Source organism: Pleurodeles waltl, chromosome 2_1, assembly GCF_031143425.1.
Source record: "Pleurodeles waltl isolate 20211129_DDA chromosome 2_1, aPleWal1.hap1.20221129, whole genome shotgun sequence".
Taxonomy (NCBI): Eukaryota; Metazoa; Chordata; class Amphibia; order Caudata; family Salamandridae; genus Pleurodeles; species Pleurodeles waltl.
In genome coordinates, this window is record NC_090438.1 from 120,257,628 (window position 1) to 120,280,248 (window position 22,621).

General features: G+C 41.1%; 1 protein-coding gene across 2 annotated transcripts in view; it reads right to left on the reverse strand.

The window, feature by feature from the left end:
- The window catches only part of PAK3 (p21 (RAC1) activated kinase 3), a 314,354-nt gene that overhangs the window by 161,191 nt on the left and 130,542 nt on the right, over positions 1-22,621 (reverse strand). For both annotated transcript variants that reach the window (XM_069211402.1, XM_069211392.1), the window contains exons 3-4: positions 16,461-16,561; positions 11,709-11,862 (exon numbers count right to left, since the gene is read on the reverse strand). In XM_069211402.1, coding sequence (XP_069067503.1) covers positions 11,709-11,862; positions 16,461-16,561 — 255 coding nt within the window. The remainder of the gene's footprint in view (positions 1-11,708; positions 11,863-16,460; positions 16,562-22,621) is intronic.

The window sequence follows — 22,621 nt, forward strand, 5'->3', positions numbered from 1 at the left end:
CGACAGTGTCTTTTCCAGACAGATGTATGTATTATTTAGATTTCTCTGTATTGCCAATTTCCATAGTTCTTGGGCTAGTTTCCATAGTTCTTGAGCTAGTTATAGAGCCTATATGGATGGTGATTGAGTCCCTCCTTGTTTGCTGATGTAAAACACTGTTCTATTGTCTGTTTGAATCAATATTGTTTTCCCTAAGAGTTCTATTTGGAAGGCTTTTAAAGCTAGAAAGACTGTCTTCAATTTCAGGATGTTGATCTGTTGTACTGCAAACTGTTCCTTTGATAGTCCTCGTACCTTGAGTGAGCCCATGTGAGCTCTCAATCCCATATGAGAGTCTCTGGTTATTGTCACTGGCTGTGCAAATTTCCTGGCATGTGTAATGTGTGCTCTGTTCCACAATGCAATTTCTTCCTCTATTTTTGGTGCGAAAACCACTAGATCTTCTCAACTCCCAGATGCTTGTGGTCATTGGTTTGGAATCCATTCTTGAATTGGTCTCATGTGAAGTCTCGCATATAGGATTAAAGGGATGCATGATGCTATCTTCCCTAATAGTTTCTGCACTGTCCTCATAGTCAGATCCTGTCCCCTGCAGTAACAGTGAGTTTCTGTCAATATGGATTGTGTTCTCTTTTTGTTGCGGAAAGGTTTCCCTTGAATTGAGTTGATTCTTCCTCCCAATAAAATCTTCTTCTGCTTAGGAGGAGACTTCTCCATGTTCAGCGAGAATCCCAGCGTGTAAAGGGTCTTCCTTAGTTGTTAAATGTCCTGTTTGCACTTGTAGCAGGAATTTGCTCTTACTAACTACTGGTCAAGGTACGGGTATACATGCATTCCCATTGTTCTCAGGTGTGCTGCTAATGCCGCCAGACACTTTGTAAACACTCTTGGCGCAGATTTTATTCCAAATACCAGTACTGTGAACTGATAATGTCTTCTGTTCACACAAAACTTAGATATTTTTGTGTCTTTGATTCATTGGACTGTGCGAAAAGGCATCCTTTAAGTCTATTGCTGCTATGTAATACCCTTTTTGAAACTGTGGCATGACCTCTTGTAAAGTTGTCATCTTGAATGTTTGAGTTTTTATAAATAAGCTTATAAACCTGAGATCTAGAATTGCTTCAGGAAATATGTTGAGTAATTTCCTTTATTTCTTGTTTTGGGACATGTTGTATTGCTTGTTTGTCCAGTAATTCCTCTACCTCCTTGAGAAAACAAGTTGTTTCCTCCTTGGAATGGACCGTCGTTCTTAGTCCCCTTGATAGTGGCAATTTGAATAGTTCTATGCAGTATCCAAATTGTTTCATGTTTAGTATCCATATGTCTGAAGTTATCTTTCCCCACTCCTGGAGGAAGATTTTTAATCTGCCTCCAAGTGGTGTTCTGTGTAGAAGTTTTGATTGTTCGCCTTGGACTTTCACTGATGCTGTTTGTGAAAGGGTATTTGTTTTTGTCAAGTCACTTATTTGTGGGGGTTCAGTCTCTTCTATACTTGCCGGATTCAATGCAGATTTTAGGGATATTTTGGTGATGTTTTTGCTACTTTCTGCCAGATGCACTGCCCTTTTTTTTATACTGCTTCAGAAGGTGCTTCATGGGTATCCCCCATCTCCTCCCAGTGTTGATGGACATGTCAATTCAGCAGTGTATTAAAATTCGCAATGCGCCACTGGTTCTAAGCACTCCGTTCAAACTTGTGTCCAATCAGGTCCATTCTCTTTACTTATCAGGAGGCAGTCCGCAGGTTGAGGGGATGCTGGCTCTCTTCCTAGCTGTGGATGTGATTATGGAATCTGCAGGGTTCCAGCAGATGTGTAAGCAGGGTGTAAGCAGGATCCTTAGAAGAATATTTATAATTTTTTTCTCAGCCCTTGGACTCACTGCTCTACAAGTGGATGGCTTCTTGAATGCTTCCTTTCCCTGATCGAGGACAATAGAGAGCACAGATAGGAACTGACTTCTTGCCTGACTAGGCACCAGTGCTTTTTAGAAGGAAACATTACTGTGGCTTGTCTTCCTCCAGCACATCATATTTGTCAGCTGTGTGCTTGATCACTTGATTGTACATTCCGATGTCATTCAGAGGTGAAGGATTCAACGTATAACTGACTCCTTCTCAGGTAAGTCAGTTTCTAGGTCTTGCTATTGAGGTTCATTGTATTCGGATTTCACCGCACCTGATACAGCACTACCTGTTCTTTTAATTCATAGAAGAGCTCTTCCTCCTCTTCTTGAGGCTCCGGTGTGACCAGCGTTTGGAATTATTCAACCTCCTCTTCTATTGTCTCCTTCAATGTCAAAGGTTTTGGCGGGATCCTGAACCCCTTCAGACTCTCATCTTTTTCTGGAAAAGAGTAGGCATTTCGGCCTTGAGGCACTTCTCTTTTTCTCAATTTCAGCGGCCCGTTCTTCGGGGACAAGGCTTGAAGTCTTTATTTTCTGCGTCAAAGATTCTTTTGAAGACTATCAGTCATGGAGCTTCAGTGTTCGGCTCTTTGCCTGTCTGACTTAGACGTCGAAGCGCCTTTTACCTGTCCATCCTTCGACAACCTGTGTTTCACTGGAGCTTTTCCTCCACTGGAGTTCCCCTCAAGGGATTTGTGGGGCTCCTCGTCTTGGGGCATCCCTGGGTCAGCGAATGCTTCGATGTCATCCAGTCAAACCTTCGTAACTCTGATGATTGTTTCGAGGCCAATGGATCTCCTACCTCAGATCTTTTGCTCTTTCATCACCTGTTCTTCGACATCGATGACCTGCAGATCTCTGTCAGACGTTTCCCATTATACTTTCTCAGCAAAGTTCTCCTCCTCTTCCCTTGAGAGTCCTAGATCTCTCAGGGATGGGGCGGTCTGCTGGTCCTGCATGGTGTGATGGGATACTTTCTGTCTCGCTCTCACCTGAAATGGTTTCAACCTGAAGAAGGAGCAGGCATTATAGACTTCACTTTGGTGCTCGACTGGAAGATAGAGGTTGCAGACCGGGTGTCTGTTCTTCGGTGAGAACTTGTGGTGACACATCTTGTAGAACTAAATGGTGTCTTCTCTATTAGCCCAAACAGGGAGCCCCCTAAATGGGTGTTCTCAAAACCCGTTGAGAACATTTGAACAAAAATTAATAATTTAAATAGAATAATCAACCTCCTCTTCTGAGTTGAGTCATCTTCTTAGCAATGTTCCTCAGAAACGTTTCCAAATTTTTCCTAGGATTGGAGATCCTTCTGTAAGCATCCAAACCCAACGGCGGAAAAAAAAGAATCTGAAGATGGTGACCAAAGGTAGGAGCTGCCGGAGGAAGCAGAACAATTTCATAGGGGACAACAAATGGAGGCTCCATAGACACTCACCAAACAAAAAAAAAATCAAAAAGAGAAAAGGGACTACAAGATAGTGGAGAATTCTGGACCTACCCACGGGATGGTGGAATAATTGACAGCACATGAATCCAGAAAATATTCAGACTGCAAAACCAATGCACTGAGAGCACACAGACACCAGCAATATACTACAACAAGCTGATCAGGGTTCCATAGAACACTACTGTTGGAAAATGACCCTCTCTGAAGGGTCACTCCAAACTTTTTGCCTTACTCCTCTTTTTCTGACCTCGTTTTTGTTGGCTTTAGCACTCTGGGCACTTTACCACTGCTAACCCGTGCTAATGTGCATGTGCTCTTTCCCTAAAGCAAGGTAACAATGGCTCATACCCCATTGGCATATTTAATTTATCTGTAAGTCCCTAGTAAAGGGTACTAGGTGTGCCCAGGGCCTGTAAATTTAATGCTACTAGTAGGACTGCAGCACTGATTGTGCCACCCACATAAGTAGCTCCCTAACCATGTCTTAGGTCTGCCATTGCTGGGCCTATGTGTGCAATTACACTGTCACTTCAGCTTGGCATTTAAAAGTACTTGCCACGCCTTAAATTCCCCCTTTTTGTACACCTACATCACCACTAAGGTAGGCCCTAGGTAACCCCAATGGGCAGGGTGCTATGAAAATAAAAGGAAGGACATGTACTTATACGTTTTACATGCCATGGTAGAGAAGAACTCCCAAAGTCGTTTTTCACTACTGTGAAACTTGTTTCTCTCATAGGCCAGCATTAGAGATCCCCTTATATGCTTTTAAGTGGTAATTTCTGATCTGAGAAAAATAGACTTGTCATATTTGGTACGGTTGGAATGGTAATAAGAAATCCTACCTACTGGTGAAGTTGGCTATTACATTACTATTTTGGAAACACCACTTCTAGAAAGACCTCACTGCCATATGTACCTTACAGCCTGTCTCCAATCCACATATGGTCTGTGCTGGTTGACAACTCCCCTTGTGCATTCCACCCAGACAGCCATAAACACGACACTCAGCTGCATCTGCATTCCTCTGAATGCAGATGGGTTTCCCTGGGAAGGAAGGGTGGAGGGACTCTCACTTACACTTCTGACGTTATTGGCCTGCCCTCACTCAAAGGACTGATAACCAAACACCCCTCCCCCCCCCCAAACCACAGGGGTCCTGGCAGACAGGGCTTGGTTGAGAGGGTAATCTTGTGCACTTGAAAACCACTCTTTGTTGTTTCATCCACTTCAAAGGCACTTTTGGGCATATATACTGGGTCTCCGACCCCACCAAATCAGACACTTTTGGGCCTACAACTGGACTCTGTCAGAGGAACAGTCTCGGTGTCCAAAGGACTCATCTGGACTGCTTTGTTGAAAAGACTGCTATCCTGTTTGTTACCTGCTGGCCTCTGACCTTGCTGGAAGGACTCTGCCTTCCTTGACAAGTGCTCTCCAAGAGCTTGGATTGAGCATGCCTCCTGCTCTGAAGTCTCAAGAACAACAAAGACTTCAACAAAGAAAAGAAAATCCCCGTAAGTAAAAAATAAAAATAATTATAATAATAATAATAATAATAATAATAATAATAATCCGATGCAGCCTACCAGATCGACGCAGCCCTTGCTCCTTCCTACCATCGGGTCCCGCATCATCCCAGGGCATCAAAATATCCCTGCATCGCAGTGAGGAACCCAGGCTGCAGTCCTGGAAATCAACACACGCCTTGCAGCATGGAAAAATATGACGCATCTTCTTTGCCACGCAGGATAGTCCGACACATCGCCTTACTTTTAAACGTATCTCCTCCTCTGCGGCTCCTTTGTGTTGTTATTTTGTAGACATCCCAGATAATGTGTGTTAAAAGGATACAACCACTGATTCCTAAGGTTTGAGACTACTGTAAACCTCTAAAAAGTGATATCTTGACTTATGCAATATTGGATTTTTGTCGTTTTGCTCTTATTTCATTCAGATAAATACTGTCTATTTTCCTAAGCTGGTGTGGAGTACTTTTTGTGGTGTTTTCACGGTTATTGACCTACACATTGCCTTCTGAGTTAAGCCTGTCTGCTCTGTGCCGAGCTACCAGAGGGTGAGCACTGTATAATTTAAGTTGTGTTGTGACTTACCCTGACTAGGATTGTGGTCCCTGTTTGGACAGGGTGCATACCTCTGCCAACTAGAGGCCCCAATTTGTAACAACTATATTTACAAAAAAAGCCAAAGGGCCAAGAGGTTCTAACCATGTTACTGACCCCTCCACTGTCAGCTGAAGCATTATATAAAATGAAGCAATGGTCTATTATGGTCATGGAGCAAAAAACGGACGGGAGGTCACTCCATAGGTTGCATTCAGATAGGCTGAGAGGTATTTCAGAAATAGGCCTATAGATCGCAGGCTCTGCCAGACCACAGGCAGCTTTTAATGTAGTAGAGTAACATGTCCTAGGCAATGCCGTGCCCTTGCTGTAAGCAGACAGCTCTGACCCAGTCACAAGTAAGGGGGAAGTGCTCCATGAAAAATTCCCAAGTAGTGTGAGCAAAAGCAGCAGTGAGTACGATATTACACCTCATTGTTGGCCTGACTGAAGTCACTTTCCAAGGGTCTAAAAAGTTACTCGGTAGGACTATCATCTTCAAGCATTTTGCATTTGCGGTGCCGACCTGTTGCTCATTCTAAATTCTGCCTACAGGTAATACACTGAGTTGACAGCTCAGCTTCTATACTGGAATCAAGGATGGACTTCTGTAGGTTCGTGATAGTAGCACGCAGTTTAGAATTAGAAAATTTTAAATTTGCCAGAAGTGGAACATCCATCAAAAATTAGCCGATGCCTACCCTACCGTGTATACCACTACACAAAAATCAAATCATTTGTTTAGGATACTTTGAGCATTACGCAGAGATCTTACATATTATCATTGGCGCTACACGCTATTCCACTGTAAGAATCTCGTATTTCTAAGCTCTCACCAAAACCTTTCCAAGCCAGAGGGTGTGACCACACGTCCCTTTGATACAGCAAGCGAAGCTGTAATTGTAAATTATTTCTACAGCTTTTAAAACCCTACATTATCCAACTAATCTTGAGGGCTAGCACATTATTAGAAGTAGAGCCATGTATTTGTTGAAAACTACAAAGTTTGAACAATCTAACATCCTACAGCAGCCTTTCACAGTGATGGTTAGGCTAAATTAGTTGTCAGTCTCCTATGGCGTGGACATATCCTTGGCTTGCTTTAGGGACCATCGAAAGACGGCAATCAACATTCATGCATAATATGAATCTGCATTTAAATGAGGTCATTGCAAGGTAACACCTATAATTCTCCCGACTTCCTTTTCGAAAGTGAACACAGAACGTTAGTCTTGCAATTGCTGAATTAATCATGATTAAAAACATGTAAAAAAGGGGGTCGTGTAGTGTGTACGTGTGATGGAGGTCTTTTTTACATCATTGTTTCTGGTACTGGGTTGATGCATCACGCTTCGAAACTTCCCTAGGAATCGTCAGCGCTATAAATAAACAATATGTCACAGAGACTAGGACGTGAAGACAGGACCGAGAACACTCAATTAAAATTGAATAGGTTCTCTAATTTTTCAGCTAAATGTGATTTTGAGACACTAAATAGTGGATGAGGCAACCATCATGCTGGTTTCAGTTCACTAACAGGTGTACGCAATAGAGAATATTGTGGTAGGCCTGCTGATGTGCTTAATTTTAGAAAAACTGTGGGTCGACTGAGAGCGCATCCTTACACCGTTGTCAATCTTGCCTTTTTCACAGACAGTACCAAAACACCTGGAAGTGACAATAGCAAATTAAAAATGAATCAATTGTCTATTATGAAAGAAATAGACTAAAATATTGAATAGTTTTGCTATCGTTTAATCTGCTATCTAAGCTCTGAACAGTATGTAGGAGGCTGGATTCGCTTGTTTTGACCCCCATCATAATTACATGCCTGCTTGAAAATGACATGCTGAGTTCTACTTTCATTTGCCCTCCTACACAAACTGTTATAAATAGAGCACTGGCAGAGACAAGCGGATGTTTTGCTTGCACTAGTGCACCAGGCATTACAGTCAGGATTTAAAAAGAACAGGAAACATTGAAGCACACATACAAATGTCTCCAGGATATAATTGGAGCACGACTGGGTTGTTGCTGTCAAGCGACTCAAATTTCCCTTAAAGCACTTGCATTTACCCAGGACAATAAAACCTATTAATTCAATAAAATGGCAGCAATTACTGCGCATTTGTTTTCAATTATTTCTCAGAAGAGATCACCCTCTCCTGCACCCTGATTGCTGATCTGAAGAGGTATGTGATCTGTGGAGCGGATGAGTGCCCGTCACGAAGAAAAACTGGTTGCCGTCCCGCTGAAAGAGTGATGCTGATGGTGTGAACTCTTACATCATCTTAATCTGATCATGGTCTATGAATGCTCTGACTTGTTCTTCATCAACTAATTAAATAACATGAGAATTACTTAATTTTCACATTCTTATATTTGAGATGGATGTGCTCTTAATGTCATCTGCATCTATTCCATGTGGATATGTCCCTTCACTGATGAAGGCTTACTCAATCTGCCAAGGACCACACAGAATTAGCTCTCCCAACACCACTGTGTGTCAGGCACATTCAGATTCAGAAATGAAAGTTTACTCAATTGGGCACATATACACAGGAGGTATAATCCTTATGAAAACGACACCTGATTTAATGGGAGTGTTCAATTTTATCATATAGTGTCTAAAATTCCATCCAAGTTTTGCCTTTATATTACTTGTGTGCCTTTAGGGAAAAAGCTATTGGAGTGTTATCTTTCAAGAAACTGACTGGATGGCATGATGTATTCTTGCAACTGCACAATATGGCTATAAAATGAATAGGAGAGTAACTGCTGCCACTTTGCACCTGAAGGCCTGCAACATGCCAAATGGCATACAGGACTTAACGCCTGCCCCCCACCCCTCCCATCCCATCCCAATTTCATAGACATAAACAATGTCTAGACCACCTCCCACCTTTAACCTCAAGATGGAGGGCTGTTACTCTGATCCTTAAGATGATCTAACAGCTCAACTCAATATAATCCATGTCACCACATGATATCATATAATTAATTACCTGATCCCTCATCTCCAATAGGATATGCATGTAATATATGAAGGGCCTGTGAAACCTTGCTGGCAACTGGATGCCTGAGAGACAACCTAAAGCAGCCAGCCTAATTCAATATTAACCAGACAGGACACCCAGACTAAAGAGATTCGCCACAAATGTGTTGGTCTCTAGAGGATTCATACATTGTCCACCCTTCAGGTCCCAACTGGCTACATACTTTGCACACTGACATCCTATAACGACAAAGGATTGAGTCTTGGCAAATCTAATCAACTGACCTTTCATAAGGACAATATTATAAGGAGGCCTGTAATAGTCTTTCCAGGCAGATCTCCGATACCTTCCCCTTACTGTTTGTCTACACCTTTTGCCTCGTCTGGCTCCATAAGATCAAAGTGGACACCTCATTTCACAGCAAGCATACGGAAAGGTACTGAGAACTTAAAAAAAAAATATATATATATCAGCACAATAAAAAAAAAGACTTGAAGAGTTAATCAGAACTGGCAGCTTAACATGCATTATATAAATGTACATCTATTTCTAACACTTTCGCACCCATCATACTTCGGCGTTCCTAAACATAAATGCACCTCAGGGTGGTCATCACACAAGACATGAAAATACTTCCAACACAGGCTCGAAGAAAGCCAACATATCGACATGGTATAGTATGCTACGCACATGGATAAGCGCTTCAGTGCCACACACAGCCATAATAAAGTCTATACAAATACCAAGGACAATACTATAATAAAATGTAATCAGAATAATTCTAGGGTAAACTCATATGGTCTAGATGTTTAATATACTGACAATCCAGCCACGCCCTCAAACGCTGAGTAAACTCCTCTTCTGAACTTCAAGTCTGCGGATGGCTTAGAAATATCATTTTCCACACAGTGATATCAGAGAGGGTTTTGACAAGTATACGCACGATTTAGAAACAATTTTTTTTTATGCGACTTTAAGCATAAACCTGAAATGGGGAAATAATTTAGAAATTTCTAACATTGTACTAAAATCTTGGAAATACAATACATTTTACTGCCATTAAAGCAGTTGTGTTGAGGAGTGTGTTTTAGAGACTTAGCCATTCATTCTAACTCTAAAAAAATTTGAAAATGTTGATCCATTCCTTTTAATGCTGCTCATGTCCCAAGTATTTCCTGTTTTATTTCATTTATTTTATATTGCCTTTGAAGTATGCCTAATGGCAAAACTGCAGGCTCAGTTTTTCATCTTTGTAATGTCTGCTGAAAAGTAAGAGCTAACTCCTTAATTTTCACATCCTCCAGGAGATTACTGTCGACCTGAAGGTGTGGTGGACGGGCATGACCCTGTGTACTTTAGAACAGGTAGAATTGCATATCAGGGATCACAGAGTAAAGAGATAGGTGTGATATGACAGACACTGCAAGTGTATCCCTCCAAATAATATTTATGAACGAAGATGTATTCAAGTTAAGTATGATACAGAGCCTAAAAAGGAGCTCAAACTAGGTATACGAATACAATCTTATTGAAATCATCTAACAAAATAACTGATTTCACTTTTCTGAAAAACATTTGTAAAAAAACGTATAAATCCTACATAGATCGGTCACTGATGCCGGGTTAAGTAGAAAATGAAAAGATTGATTTGCAATGGTATTATCGTTTGCAATAAAGAAGACTATGGTGTCATGGGTAGTAAGTGCCCTATTCAATGAATCTGCCATATATTATTTCTCTTGTTTGCCCTGATGTGTCATGGGAAAACTGTGAAATCCATGGGTGTGCAAATACCACTAGAAATAGTCTCTATTCACATATTGCACAAACCAATGTGCCCGTTGACAATGATGGCATGTAAAACCATTATCAAGTCCAATTATACTTTTAGTAGTTAACTTAAAATACCAATGTTGCTAATCAGCTAAGAATGGAAGTTTGCCTTGTTTTGATTGGGACAAGCAGCCTTCATTTTACACAAGGATCTTCACATGATGTGTGTTGAATGAGAGTGCTCCTGTACTGATTTTCAATGGGAAGAGATGCCTCTCCAATAAACAAAAAACTCAATCAGTTTGCAGATTATCAGAAGTATGAGAGGCTGAGCAGCCCCGCAAGACTCTGGCCTGTGACCATCAGACTGGACAAACGTTTCTAATCTCTTGGCTTCTGCACTGGAAAGTTCGCTGTTAGTTCATCTATAGGGAGACGACTCAGGAATGAACATCCACACAGAACAGAAAGGTAAAATCAACAATAATCCACTATGGTGCATTAAGTTCTCCTTTTTAAGAGTTGTGTAATTGCATTACAAATGTAAATGTAAATTATTAGAACTGTATGCAGGCTACATCTGCAGACCAATGTAGGTATAATAAGACCAGTTGGACATGGTTCCTAGGCTTCAAGTAACCTTAGGCTGGATAAGGTTAGTGGCTGGAAGTCAGGTACCCGAAACCTGTACTTTACCTGGTTTTCCAGTCACTCATGAACTGAGAACATATTGCCACAGTCCAGGAGAAATTAGCTCCAAGCTCCAAACTGACACTCTGGTTTAATAGGGAGGATATGGATTAATTATGAGTGAGGTTAAGGTGGTGGTGATAAGTCATGACCAGTAAGATTTCTTGGCTGCTGAAGGTGACTTTCTGATCAGTAACTATTGCTGGTCTTGGATGGGGCTGAGGAACACACCCTGGAAAAGGAGGGGTAGTTACTGTTCCTGCCTGAAATTCCTGTCACCATCTTCTATGGTGTGACGGGAGCACAGGTCATAGTGGAGGCTTTTCAATCATTGGAAGCCTCTGTGTAAATGCAGTTTTGCACTCACCAGGTCACCATACTTCTATAGTTACTATTTTATCTTTAGCAAACCCTACCCACACTGGAGTGAAAGTTGCCACTGTGACTGGATGATACAGAAGTTACTCTTTTCATAAACTCCTAAACTGCTTAGAATTGCCACATATCTCCACTCGGAGGAGTTATTTCACACCACTCAGCCTGTGTCAGCCCCGGACACTGTTATAACAAGATAGAACCCAGATCATACTGGGTTAATATTCTGGTGAAACACATTCCAAATTATAAGGAGGTATGTTTAAACAAAAAAAAAAAAACAGAGCTTATTTGACCAAGGACTGTCTTTGTGTTTTCAGCACACACCGTCTGATGGGGTCAAATTTGTCTCATTTATCTCCTCTAGAATTTTAAGGCTCAGCATCCACTTACCACCTGATGTGAAGCTCATATATTTCTGGTTGTTCACAGTCTCTTTGGAATCATAAAACTTAAGGACATCTAGGACAGCCTGTGGGTTCTTCTTCTGTTCCAGTTTAGTAATGTTAGACGTCTGGAGTAACCGTGCCCACTGCTCCGGAATCCCCTGAGGATGGCAAAATAAAAGAAAGAGACAGAAAAACAGAACATTAGACAGCTCAGCACCTTACTTTGGTCTCTTCGGGCATTGCTTCTATGCAAAATAATTCCATGCTACCTTTGAGCTCACTTTCATTGACAGCCTACATTTATTGGCATTCGAAAGTTACAGATGGAATCATTCTCGCTATCAAACACAGAGCTAAAAAACAGATTTGAAAGTGAAGAAAAAAAACAAAATAAAGTAGTTATGACTGTGATCAGAAAAAAAGTGCATGAAGCATGTTTTAAATTAAGTTCAATCTCCAATGAAATAATGGTTTAAGCCTTAGCTTTTTGTCCCCAGTGAATTAGTGCAGACAAGAGCATGAAGATCCTGTGTAAGTTCACAACGCAGTGCATCATGAGACTGTGAGACATCATGAACAGGTATGGGAGGATATAAGTTGTTGTTCAAATTGGTTCATCTCATTCTGGTTAACAAGAATCTTTCCCCCCAAACAAATCAATTTGCAGAGATCCAAACAGTATCTATGGAAAAGGGGTACATATTGTGCAAACTTGCATAGAGGGGAGTGGTCTTTACTTGTCACAAAAAGGAACACTGAGTTGGAACACTGTCAGCCTGTAAGTCTCTTTTCTGAGCCCATGTGAGAATGTGTATGAAAAAGGAAAATGGAGCTCGGAAAACAGTATGGAACCGCCATTGTCTTGCAAGAGTTCGCCATCATCTAAAAATTAAGGGTGGCATTTATATGCAGATCAAACTGCTGATAACTGCAGGTTTAACATTAAATAACAGGTTTGTTTTCTTCAATTTAGATGCAATGGCAGTTCACATTGCAACAAAGTACAATGCAGCGGTAGCTAATTTCAGTGTCTTGGGAAAAAGTCCCTGCTCAATGTGCCTCCGTGCACGCTATGGGGCTCGCCCGATCGCGACAAATTTGACATGGGGATACTTCAAAGAGATTCTCTGCAAAACAATGTGCAACACGGGTACCCAGAAGTAGGGGCTAAATGAAATAAGGTGGGGCAAGCCAAGCAACAAATCTACTGCACACACATGAACCTGCAGTTGCAAGTGCTATGACATCTCAAAGAAGCACTTTGATGCAAGCTTCTTTTTTGGGCCTGTGACGCACCTCTGGGAGCTTCCCTGTGCACATCTGTGAGCCATAGAGATCTGGCTGTAATGGACGTAAATAAAGAAAGAAAAGAAAGTTAAAACAGAATGGGGGACAACTGAGAGGGTGAAAAGAAGGTGGAATCAATGGGCGGGAAGCATGGGACGTCCCACAGTCTCGCAGGGCAATTTTTAGGTACCAAATAGGTCAGAAACAATCACAGTTGTTCCAAAGTTTGGAAGTATCATTTCTTAGGTATAATAGCCAGGACTACGCCTATTGTTGAGATCCTATTTTAATATCAAATTTTCCACACTTTTCCCAACAAAGTGTGCCTCTTCTAGACAGGACATTGATTACAGTCACTTAACAAGTGTGAATACCCTGGTACTTAAACAAGCATCTGACTCTTATTTGTTTTAATGAGGCAACATTTGATGCCACACAAGATAGCTTATTGTTTTTTTTCTTCATAAAATGACTATCACTTGGCCCATAATATTTTTCAGTGATTTTTGTTTTTGAAAGGCTGCCACCCACATTTTCCTAAACCGACTTCTCTTGGTGATCCTCACTAGCCCTCTCCCCTAAACCTTCAAAAAGCTGTGACAGCCATGCAATAATGACTATGTGCTGAAGCCGAAAGCTTAAATACAGATGATCACACAACTGTGCTGAAACCCAGTGCCACATATAGCTCATTAGCATGTCTGTAGAAGATTATGCACATAACTGTCCATGAATTGCATACTACCAGAATGCAGACCAGATTTCAAAACCACAGCATAAATTCATAACTTTACTTAGTGAGAATAATATCTTTTATGGCACTTCCAAACTTTTAAGGGCAAAGAGAACGTGATGCAGAAAGAGACAGTTCACTAGAGAGTGGGAAATGAATGTAAGAGCCTGATTAATCAAGGGGCTCCCCTTAATTCTTTCGATTTTGGATAGTAGGAACTGTGTAAGGCCCTTTCGTCCAGTATTTGCCAACAGCAGAGTCACTTAACTGTATGTTCAACACACTGTCACAATTGCAGAGAATATAAAGATTATGCCCAGGGGGAGCACTGCTAAATTTATCCAAGGCACAATTCAACGTGAACAAGCTAATCACTCAATAACTTATCTTCACACAACCACAAATGTAAAAGGAAGCAACTGATGTGTCTCAGATGGCACTGCATGCGCAGTGAGATACAACACCACTTGGTGACACTGGATTAGAGCCCTACTGCTTCGGTGGCTTCCACCAGGAAGCATTAGATATTAAACTACCAGTCAATAGGCAACGCACCAGTCCCAACACTTCAGATTATGCAGATACTGCCTGTCCCAAAACTGCATACAATAGATCGCACTAGGTGTTTTCTGGTTCATCGATTCCCCAGAATCTTGGCAAATATAATAAAAGAGATATTATTAAATTTGAAATTAATGAAAAATTGCGTTAAATTTGATTATTGTCATTCAGATTGTTTTGGCCCAAATAAATATATTTTCAGAGAGAGCCCTTCAGTTATCTCATAGGGTGAGAGTCCTGCATTGTGGATTTGTTTATGCTGATCTTTTGGATTAGGTTTTCCTAAAATTTTGACTTTGGGAATGCACATCATCCATAAAGTGTTAATTTAATCTTCATTGAGCACCCCGGATAAACCTCCTCCGCTTATACTTTCGCACTGTGCAGTAATACAAACCATCATTAGAATCTCCTATTTTCACTTTGTAAGAATGCATGGTTTAGGGCCAAATCATGCATACTCGCGCATTGTAAAGCATCTGCCATCATGACCACATTCACAGAGCTATGAGGAAAGCTCTTGGGCCTATCCATTGATCTTTATAGATGTTCATAAGTGACCGCCTTTTACTCATCAAATGTCTGGTTGCTGGAGGTCTATCAACCTATCTTTAAACAAAGCATTTACTTTATTGGCACAGGACTTCTGCTTCACAGATTTTGGCTGGCGTTTATATTTATACAAAGATATTCCACAATAAGGTTTGCTTTATTGTGTATTTCTAGTGCAATGTCCTGTAATACCTTAAATGCAATTAACCAGAATTATTGTCCACACTACTGTTGTCTTAGTTTGACGCCAGAGAGCTGCCTCACTCGCATTTGACAAAGAAAGGGCGATTTCTATTATAGCCACAGTACGAAAACAGAATTCCTAAAGAAAGGTGGTTGTGGTAATACTGCATGAGGTTCTAGCTAGTCACTGGGGCAAATTTATGCTAAAGCGTCACAGCAATAGTGCATTTAATTCCCATCTTAATATGTACTTTATAACAACCAATTGCCCTTTGTGTATTAACAAGTTGCAGCATTAGAGATTACAGCACAGGGCCTCAGGGAACCCAGAGAACCCCAAATTAGCAACCTTTACTTACTTAGATTTGTGTGCCTGTGCAAGTGCCTACATGGTGGGAAGACTGAAGTTTAGGACCAAAGGATGAGATGTATGTGCTGCCGGCACAGACTTCGTCTCAGCAAAGTACCAATAAGTGGTTTCAGTAATCTTGTTTTATGGTAGGTACTGGAAATATTCACAAAAAAGTGAAGCATGTCTTGCAATCCGCTGCAATTTCTAAATCAGGAGTATCCAATTGAGTACACAAGGGCCAGTTTAATGCCAGAATTTAGAATAACTGATGGCTATGTAAATAAATGACTTCAGTTTACATTAACAGCTTATGTGAATATCTGGAAAATCTGACATGGGTGCAGCCCTTCTTGACTTAGGTTAGACCCCATTGCCACAAACAATGTCCACAACAGGTAGTCTGGCTGATCAGATGCGTTCAGTATTACTTTTACATTAGAGTGCATTTGTTGACTTATCTACTCAAAAGGAACTGCAATGGAAGAAAAAACTTTCATATTTTCCATTGTACCTGAACTCCTTTGGCAGTGAAGACCTTCTACATGACGCTGGGTTTGTATTACAAATTAGTAAACATGCTTTCTTTATGAGACAACACCTGCATTTACCAGGTATGGCAATACCTGGTAAGAGTCATAGGCATGAATTAGCTTATTTGTAAACATGTTGCTAAACAAATTATTGGGCGAAGAGTCAACTTCTGGAGCTGGCGCTGGTTCAACAAGATCCGGAGGGTTCTCTCTGAAAATGCACATTGTCCGCTCCCATGCACTGCTTTGGTGTTATGAATGGAGCATTTAGTCAGCGCGGGAGTGTATACAAGTTCATCACATGGTGCCCTATCGGGAGATGTTACTGTAACCATGCAGTCGTGATTGACAGTACGGTGTAGTATGCATACAGGCATGCTGTGCATGTATCATCCACACATGATGCACTGTGTGCGCCCATCTGTGAATCAGAAAACTCATAGTAAAGGGTTGCTTTGTTCAGACACTGGCACTTGAATTCCTATAGCAACAATAATTACTTGATATTCGTAAGTCACTGGTAAAACTTTTAACTTAAGAAAAGGTACTCGTACTCACAGTGAATTCACCAGTGATGGCGTCAAACCCCACGTGAATTGTGTGTTCGAAGTCTGAAGGAAGAGAGATCTCAGGGCGTTCTTTCTCCTTCTTCTTGTTAGCTAAAGATAAAACGTCAACATATTATTTTTAGTTGCATAACATCTCATTTTATAATAACTTTGAAACAAGTGCAACATGCAGTTTACAACATATATTCTGTGTAATGCACAATGTATTTTGCTTTTATCTTATTTTCTCTCAACTTCACATTAGGATTGCTACAATGGGAATTATGATTTGTTTGTGCTTACACTATTTATGGGCACGTTTACAACTTATCCTTAGTATCAGATATTTGCACTGAAAGGGCTTTTTCCTATAACATATATTGCATTTTATCTACATTAGCATGTCAATGAGCAAGTGCTATTCACGTTTAGATGGTTAGTGTAGGCCTTTGGCTAACATTTGGTTGCCATCTTGTTTCATGTTGGGTGTATTTGTTCTAGAAGAAGCAGAAAGCAGAATTACCGCTGGTGATGTGTCTTCTTTCTCATATGAAATAGTTCCTTTATGTGATAACTGTAGAATGTCCTAACTGAAGGAGGCGTAGAGAAGCATGAGCCCTAGATTATACCTGCATGCTTTACTAAGTGTAGAGAATGTTAGAATTGCTTGGTTAAGGTAGTGCAGAGCAGAACGTTTCCAGACATGCTTTTGTCCTCTTTCGAGCCAGAATAAGCAGAGTAGGGTGCTCTCTTTCGTGAGAGCACTGCTTTACTTAACCTTTCCCTTTGAGGGAAACATCATGCTAATTTGTCCTTTTACCTATATGACTGATGGATTTGAACTTTATATTACACAATGTACTCATGCAATGTTTACTGATTGATTTTTAATCTGTAAACCTTTTTCACATTCAATAAACTTTTATAGTTTGAAACTTAACCACTCCGTTTCCCTAGTCTAGCCTAATATGTTTCACGTTATTTAAACATACTGATTTGTTGACTAGCCTCAGTTGTGCATTTCAGTTCATCAGACGGTGCTTGATGGACCCTGAATATGCACAAAGAAAACTGATAACAAAATTAACAATTGTTAAGAAATTATCTCCTAACACCCACATTTGGTGGTCGTTTTGCCGTCTTTAAAAAATAGGTTAATACTTCCATCCAAAACACGTATTGTCGAGAGCCAGACTATGAAACATGTACCTCACTATCTCAACATACTCATGCCACTTCCATCCATACTCAAGCAGGTTAACTCTTCGATGGGTTACTATTGGCGAGGGAGCCTGCTCCTCCCACGAGCTAGTGCCAGGTATAAATGTGGCATCCCTGGACATCATCTTCAGAACACCTCTGGACCCGCGGAAGACAGATGAATGACTGACTGCTGTTCATTATGTGGGGAGAAACCAAAGGGCTAGACCCGCTCCAAAAGGATAAAGAAGTGAACTCAAAGGTTAAGTGGAATGACCTCCTGTGGAGCTACAGGGCCACAAAAGCTACAAGAAGCATACTTCTTCTAAATGCCCAGCAGACCTGTTCCATCTGGATTTGCCTTGGATCCTGCTGGTGGTTCTTGAAGAGGGAGTCATAACCTCGAAGTGGTCAACCTATGGTCCTAAAACCTTGGATGGTGTTAGAGTGCACTCTAATCACAGAACCTGCAAAACTGGATACTTAAAAACTTTTCATCCAGAGAACCAGCGGAGACCAGGTTGAAGCTTCAGCCACTGACTCGCCAGTCAAAGTGAACTCACCAGTTCCCCCTACTGAAAAGGATTTTAACTTCCAGAAAAGTTTCCAAGTCCAAACGTGGAGAAACATCAACAAGGCAGACATCAAACAGCATTCGACAGCCAACAAGACCTTTTCTGGGCACGGATTCCAGACCTTGTCTGCTCAGAGATTCCTGCTGTCAATTGCACCAAGGTTCCTGAAGAAGCTGAGGCTCCCACCAAGGAACCAAACTTCCTCAGGGCACCTTTGTCAAGCTTTTCTTCAGATACCGCCTGTAGCTTGACCTGCTGACGAACCATCAAAAAGGACTGTTCTCCAGAAAATCTTCTGTAAGTCCAAAGGTAAACTTTGCACTAGGACAAACCTAGTTCTTATGCCTCACTAGCAGCACCTTGTGGTTGGCCTTAACTTTTGACTTGGACCCTGTCTAGCACAACCAGATAACTGAGACTGGCACTCTGTGCTTTTAGGCGCTATTTTAACTTAACATTTCTAAAAATCATCTCTCTGGTTCCCTACAACTGATTTTTGTCATTTTTAGTGTCTATTTGTTCATTAACTTTTACCCTATTTTTATATATTTGAGTGGGAGCTTTCTAATTTTAACTGTTTTGAAACTGATAAATGCTTTACACACTTCTCCTCAGTTAAGCCTGTCTGCTCTTTTGCTACATTTACCAAGAGTTGAGCGCCGGCTTAAGTTACTGAACCCTGAACCCTAACCGAACCTGATACGCTACTGTGACATTACTTGAGGGGGACTCACATCCCCTCCAACAAACAGTCCACTTTCACACAGTAACTAAATAGTGCTGCAGAGGAATACATGAGCCTTGAACACACATCCGGTGGTAGCTCTCATGTTCTGACTATCGAATGGCAAGGCACTGCAGAAAAATGCTAGCCATACCCCAAAATGAATTTTCATTTTGGAGAATTTGAATGGTGGGCCAGTCAAAACAGTTGTATTTGCTCTCATTAGGTTCTGATGTGGGGCACTAAGAGCAACCTCAGAAGTCAAAAAAGGAAAAGAAAAAGGTATTTTAAAATCCTGACTTAACAATGCAGGTACTTCAAGGGCCATAGCGTAAAATAAAGAAAAACATGAACTGTATCTGCGAGTAATCTGTGAGCTAGAGGGGTTCCCCCTTGCCCTATTATTTTCTGTCTGATTTTGATTGCTTTAGACTGCTTTGCAGACTGCTTAGCAGATTTATATAGTTATAATTAGGACCAACTTTCCCACAGATTTTTTTTTGCTAATAACTTTGGCACAGTTTTATAAGTCATCATGAAATTGTCAAAACTAGTACTCAAGTTAGTTCAGCTGCTGTCCGGAAAGTTCCAGGGTGACTCCTCAAGCGGGAGCTGAGAAAGGGGGTGGGGCTGAACGGAATTACATAACATTTTGCAGAAAGGTGTATCTTGATGTAGAAAGAGTCATTTTTGTAATTGTATTTAACACTCCTCAGTAGGTTGCAAGTTATTAAAGAAAGAAAAATATGGATATATAAGGACGCGGATCCTCCATGGGTGAACATGGATTATTTGTGGGTATCCACTGATCTGAGCAAACAAGCAAGGTTCTGTTTGGCTGGCCGCAACCTGAAAGGAAAGTTGCGACCACCGTTTTGTTCCTTGGTTGAGCCCCCGGGAAAACAACTTAAATAAAAAGCCACATAAGAGGTATCCTAACCACGTAGCACACATGTAGAGGTCTCTAAGGAGACCCCCATGGGCAAAAAATTTCCCTTTTTTTTTTTTTTATCGATCCACGGATCCACTGATCCACTGCAGCACACAGCTCGACCCCCAGCAGAAGGCCATGTGTGGCAGTGGTTGTATTACCATAATAGGTATTTATATATTACTTTACATTAAGAAAACCATAGAAATTAATTGGAAAAACAAAGGTGACATGGATGTTATAGTTTTATCCACACAACACCATAGAAATTCAGCAGTTAGAGTTATAGTTCTCTGAAAAAAATATAACTTGTGGCAGAAACTCACCTTAGGCTACGAGTTCCAGTTTCTTAACATAAGTATAACTATAAGTATAAAGTTGAATTTCTATGGTTTTTCAACAAAAAAAAAAAGACTAAAGTGGCGTCATAGGTATGGAAATAAAATTATACTTTGCATAAAAAAACTCAGAAATTGATTGAAAAAAACAAAGGTTAATGTGGCATAATGGTTAGGTGAAAATATCAGTTTAAACGTAGTGTTTTAATAAAAAAAAAAAATTAAAAAAAAAAAAAACACCGAAATTCAATACATAGTTTTTTTTAAGTGACTAGAACTCGTGTCCCACATGCACAGTGTTGTTGTCAATGTCAGTCTTTCTGTGCAGCCATTTTCACAGTATCGCTGTTCAGTTTTCAGTGCGCCCACAGGGCGTTATTTGACAGGTCGTATAAAAATCCAGGAAGGAGTTTTTTTTATTTTTTTATTTTTAAGTTTTATGAAGGCTTGTCAAACGGCACCAAAGTTATTTGCAAACAGAAAATACTAAGCTCTTCTTTTCTTAACTAAGTCCTACCTACAACTACACAGTTGGGATATACTATATACACATACACACACACAAATACATGCACACAAAAAAGTGGCATACACTATATTTAAAAAACTTTGCCTCAACAGTGACTGAAGGCCTAAAAACGACTTCTCTATGAAGTTTTAGTTACATCTTCCAAGACACAGGCCTATATGGGATTACAATACTTAATTGTATACCTCCACTTGAGAAAACACTAGCAAGGATCGTGCTAGCAACGCAAATTTTTGTGCCTATATAAATTTCAAAATCTGATTAAATAGTAACATTGGATTTTTGATAACCTGACTGAAAGAGTAACTTTATAAAAATGTACTTTACACTACCTAGGCTAGAACTGGCTTAGAGCCAGGTCTTCCACTCATCAAACTTCTAGAGCTAAATTCCACATTCTAGGCTGGGTGAGTTAATTACCCTGACCCAGAAGAAACTGCTTGTTTCTGAGCAAAGGAAGATCCTGGCAGTATTAATTCCTGGCCTCTCTGCAAGGATTAGATATCTGAGAGTGCACATGAACAGCTGTCAGAACAAGAGACAGCCTTTCACTTGGAGATGCCAATGAGGGATTCTCTTGCACATTCCCTGGATCCTCCTAGACCGCAGTACTCCAGTCATTTTGTAGGATAGAACTTATTTGGAACCCATCAGGTGGAAGTAGAGCTCATCGAAATAGGGAGCGGCTAAGGAGCTGATGACAAGCCTGTATATTATCAGGAGGGTTCTGTCATAATTAAGCAGGGGCTCCTGGATAATTTTGCAGTAAGGCAAAGACAAAGTGTTGCATAAGGAGGAAATATAAGGATCAGGTAGAAGAATTTCTCTCACCCCTGGCTAATGCAGAGGATAAATCTGGCACCTCAACCATCATCTTCACATAACATTCCTGGACCAGTGAAGACACCACTCAAAGTAGGCCCTGCTGGATAAAGGCTTCCAACTCCTGCTTGAAGGTTTCATTCCAGGACTCCTGACTCATGCATGCCACCCAGGAATCCAAACTGCTCCCTAAAGGTCAAAGGCCTAAAGGACTACACACTGCAGGAGACTCAGGGCTGGCTCCTCCGCTATGACGGAGAAGCGTCACCCCCCCTCCTTCCCCCAATAGCAGGAGCTGCAAATCCTTTAAAAATAAATGATAATAAACCAGGTTTATTATCATTTTATTTTTAAAGTTGAGGGCAATGGGGGTGACTAGCAGTGAGAGGACTGCACAGAGAGCACTCCCCTCAGTGCGCATGTGTGTTTGGCCAGCCATCTTGGGCAAGCCAAATATATATGCGCACAAGGGCTCTCTCCAACCTGACACTATGTTGCTGGGTTGGAGAGAGCAAGCCCAGGCTCCCAGTCTGCATTGGAGTGCCCAGCCAGGGAGCTCCAGCCAATCATAATGCTGCTTTGAGCCACATCATGACTGGCCGCAGGGCAGGCTGGGAGCCTGGAGTGCGGCGGGTAGTGGCGGGTGGCGAGGTACAAGTACGTTTTTTCTTCATTTTTTGTTTTGTTTTATTTTTTACCCCCACCCACCCAACACCTCCCCCCCTGCCCTGACCCCATTACCCCCCCCCCGCCCTCCCCCCAAAAAAAAACACCTGCAAGGCTACTTTTCCTAGTCACCAGAAGTGACTGAGAAGACCTGGCTACAGAGAGATATGGTGCCTAAAAGAAGACTGCCCTTACGACTGAAGAGCTGCAGGACTAATCAGATAGAACTTTCCCAGCAGTCAGTGAAAAGTAAAATGTAGTTATTTTGGAGGAAAGACAAAAGGTGCTGAAGCCTGCCCAGGAAGGCAGTAATGTCAGCTGAAAACAAACAAGGGTTGTCCTGCGGTTACATTGAAAACCAGTTTGATGGGAGCATTTGGTATCAC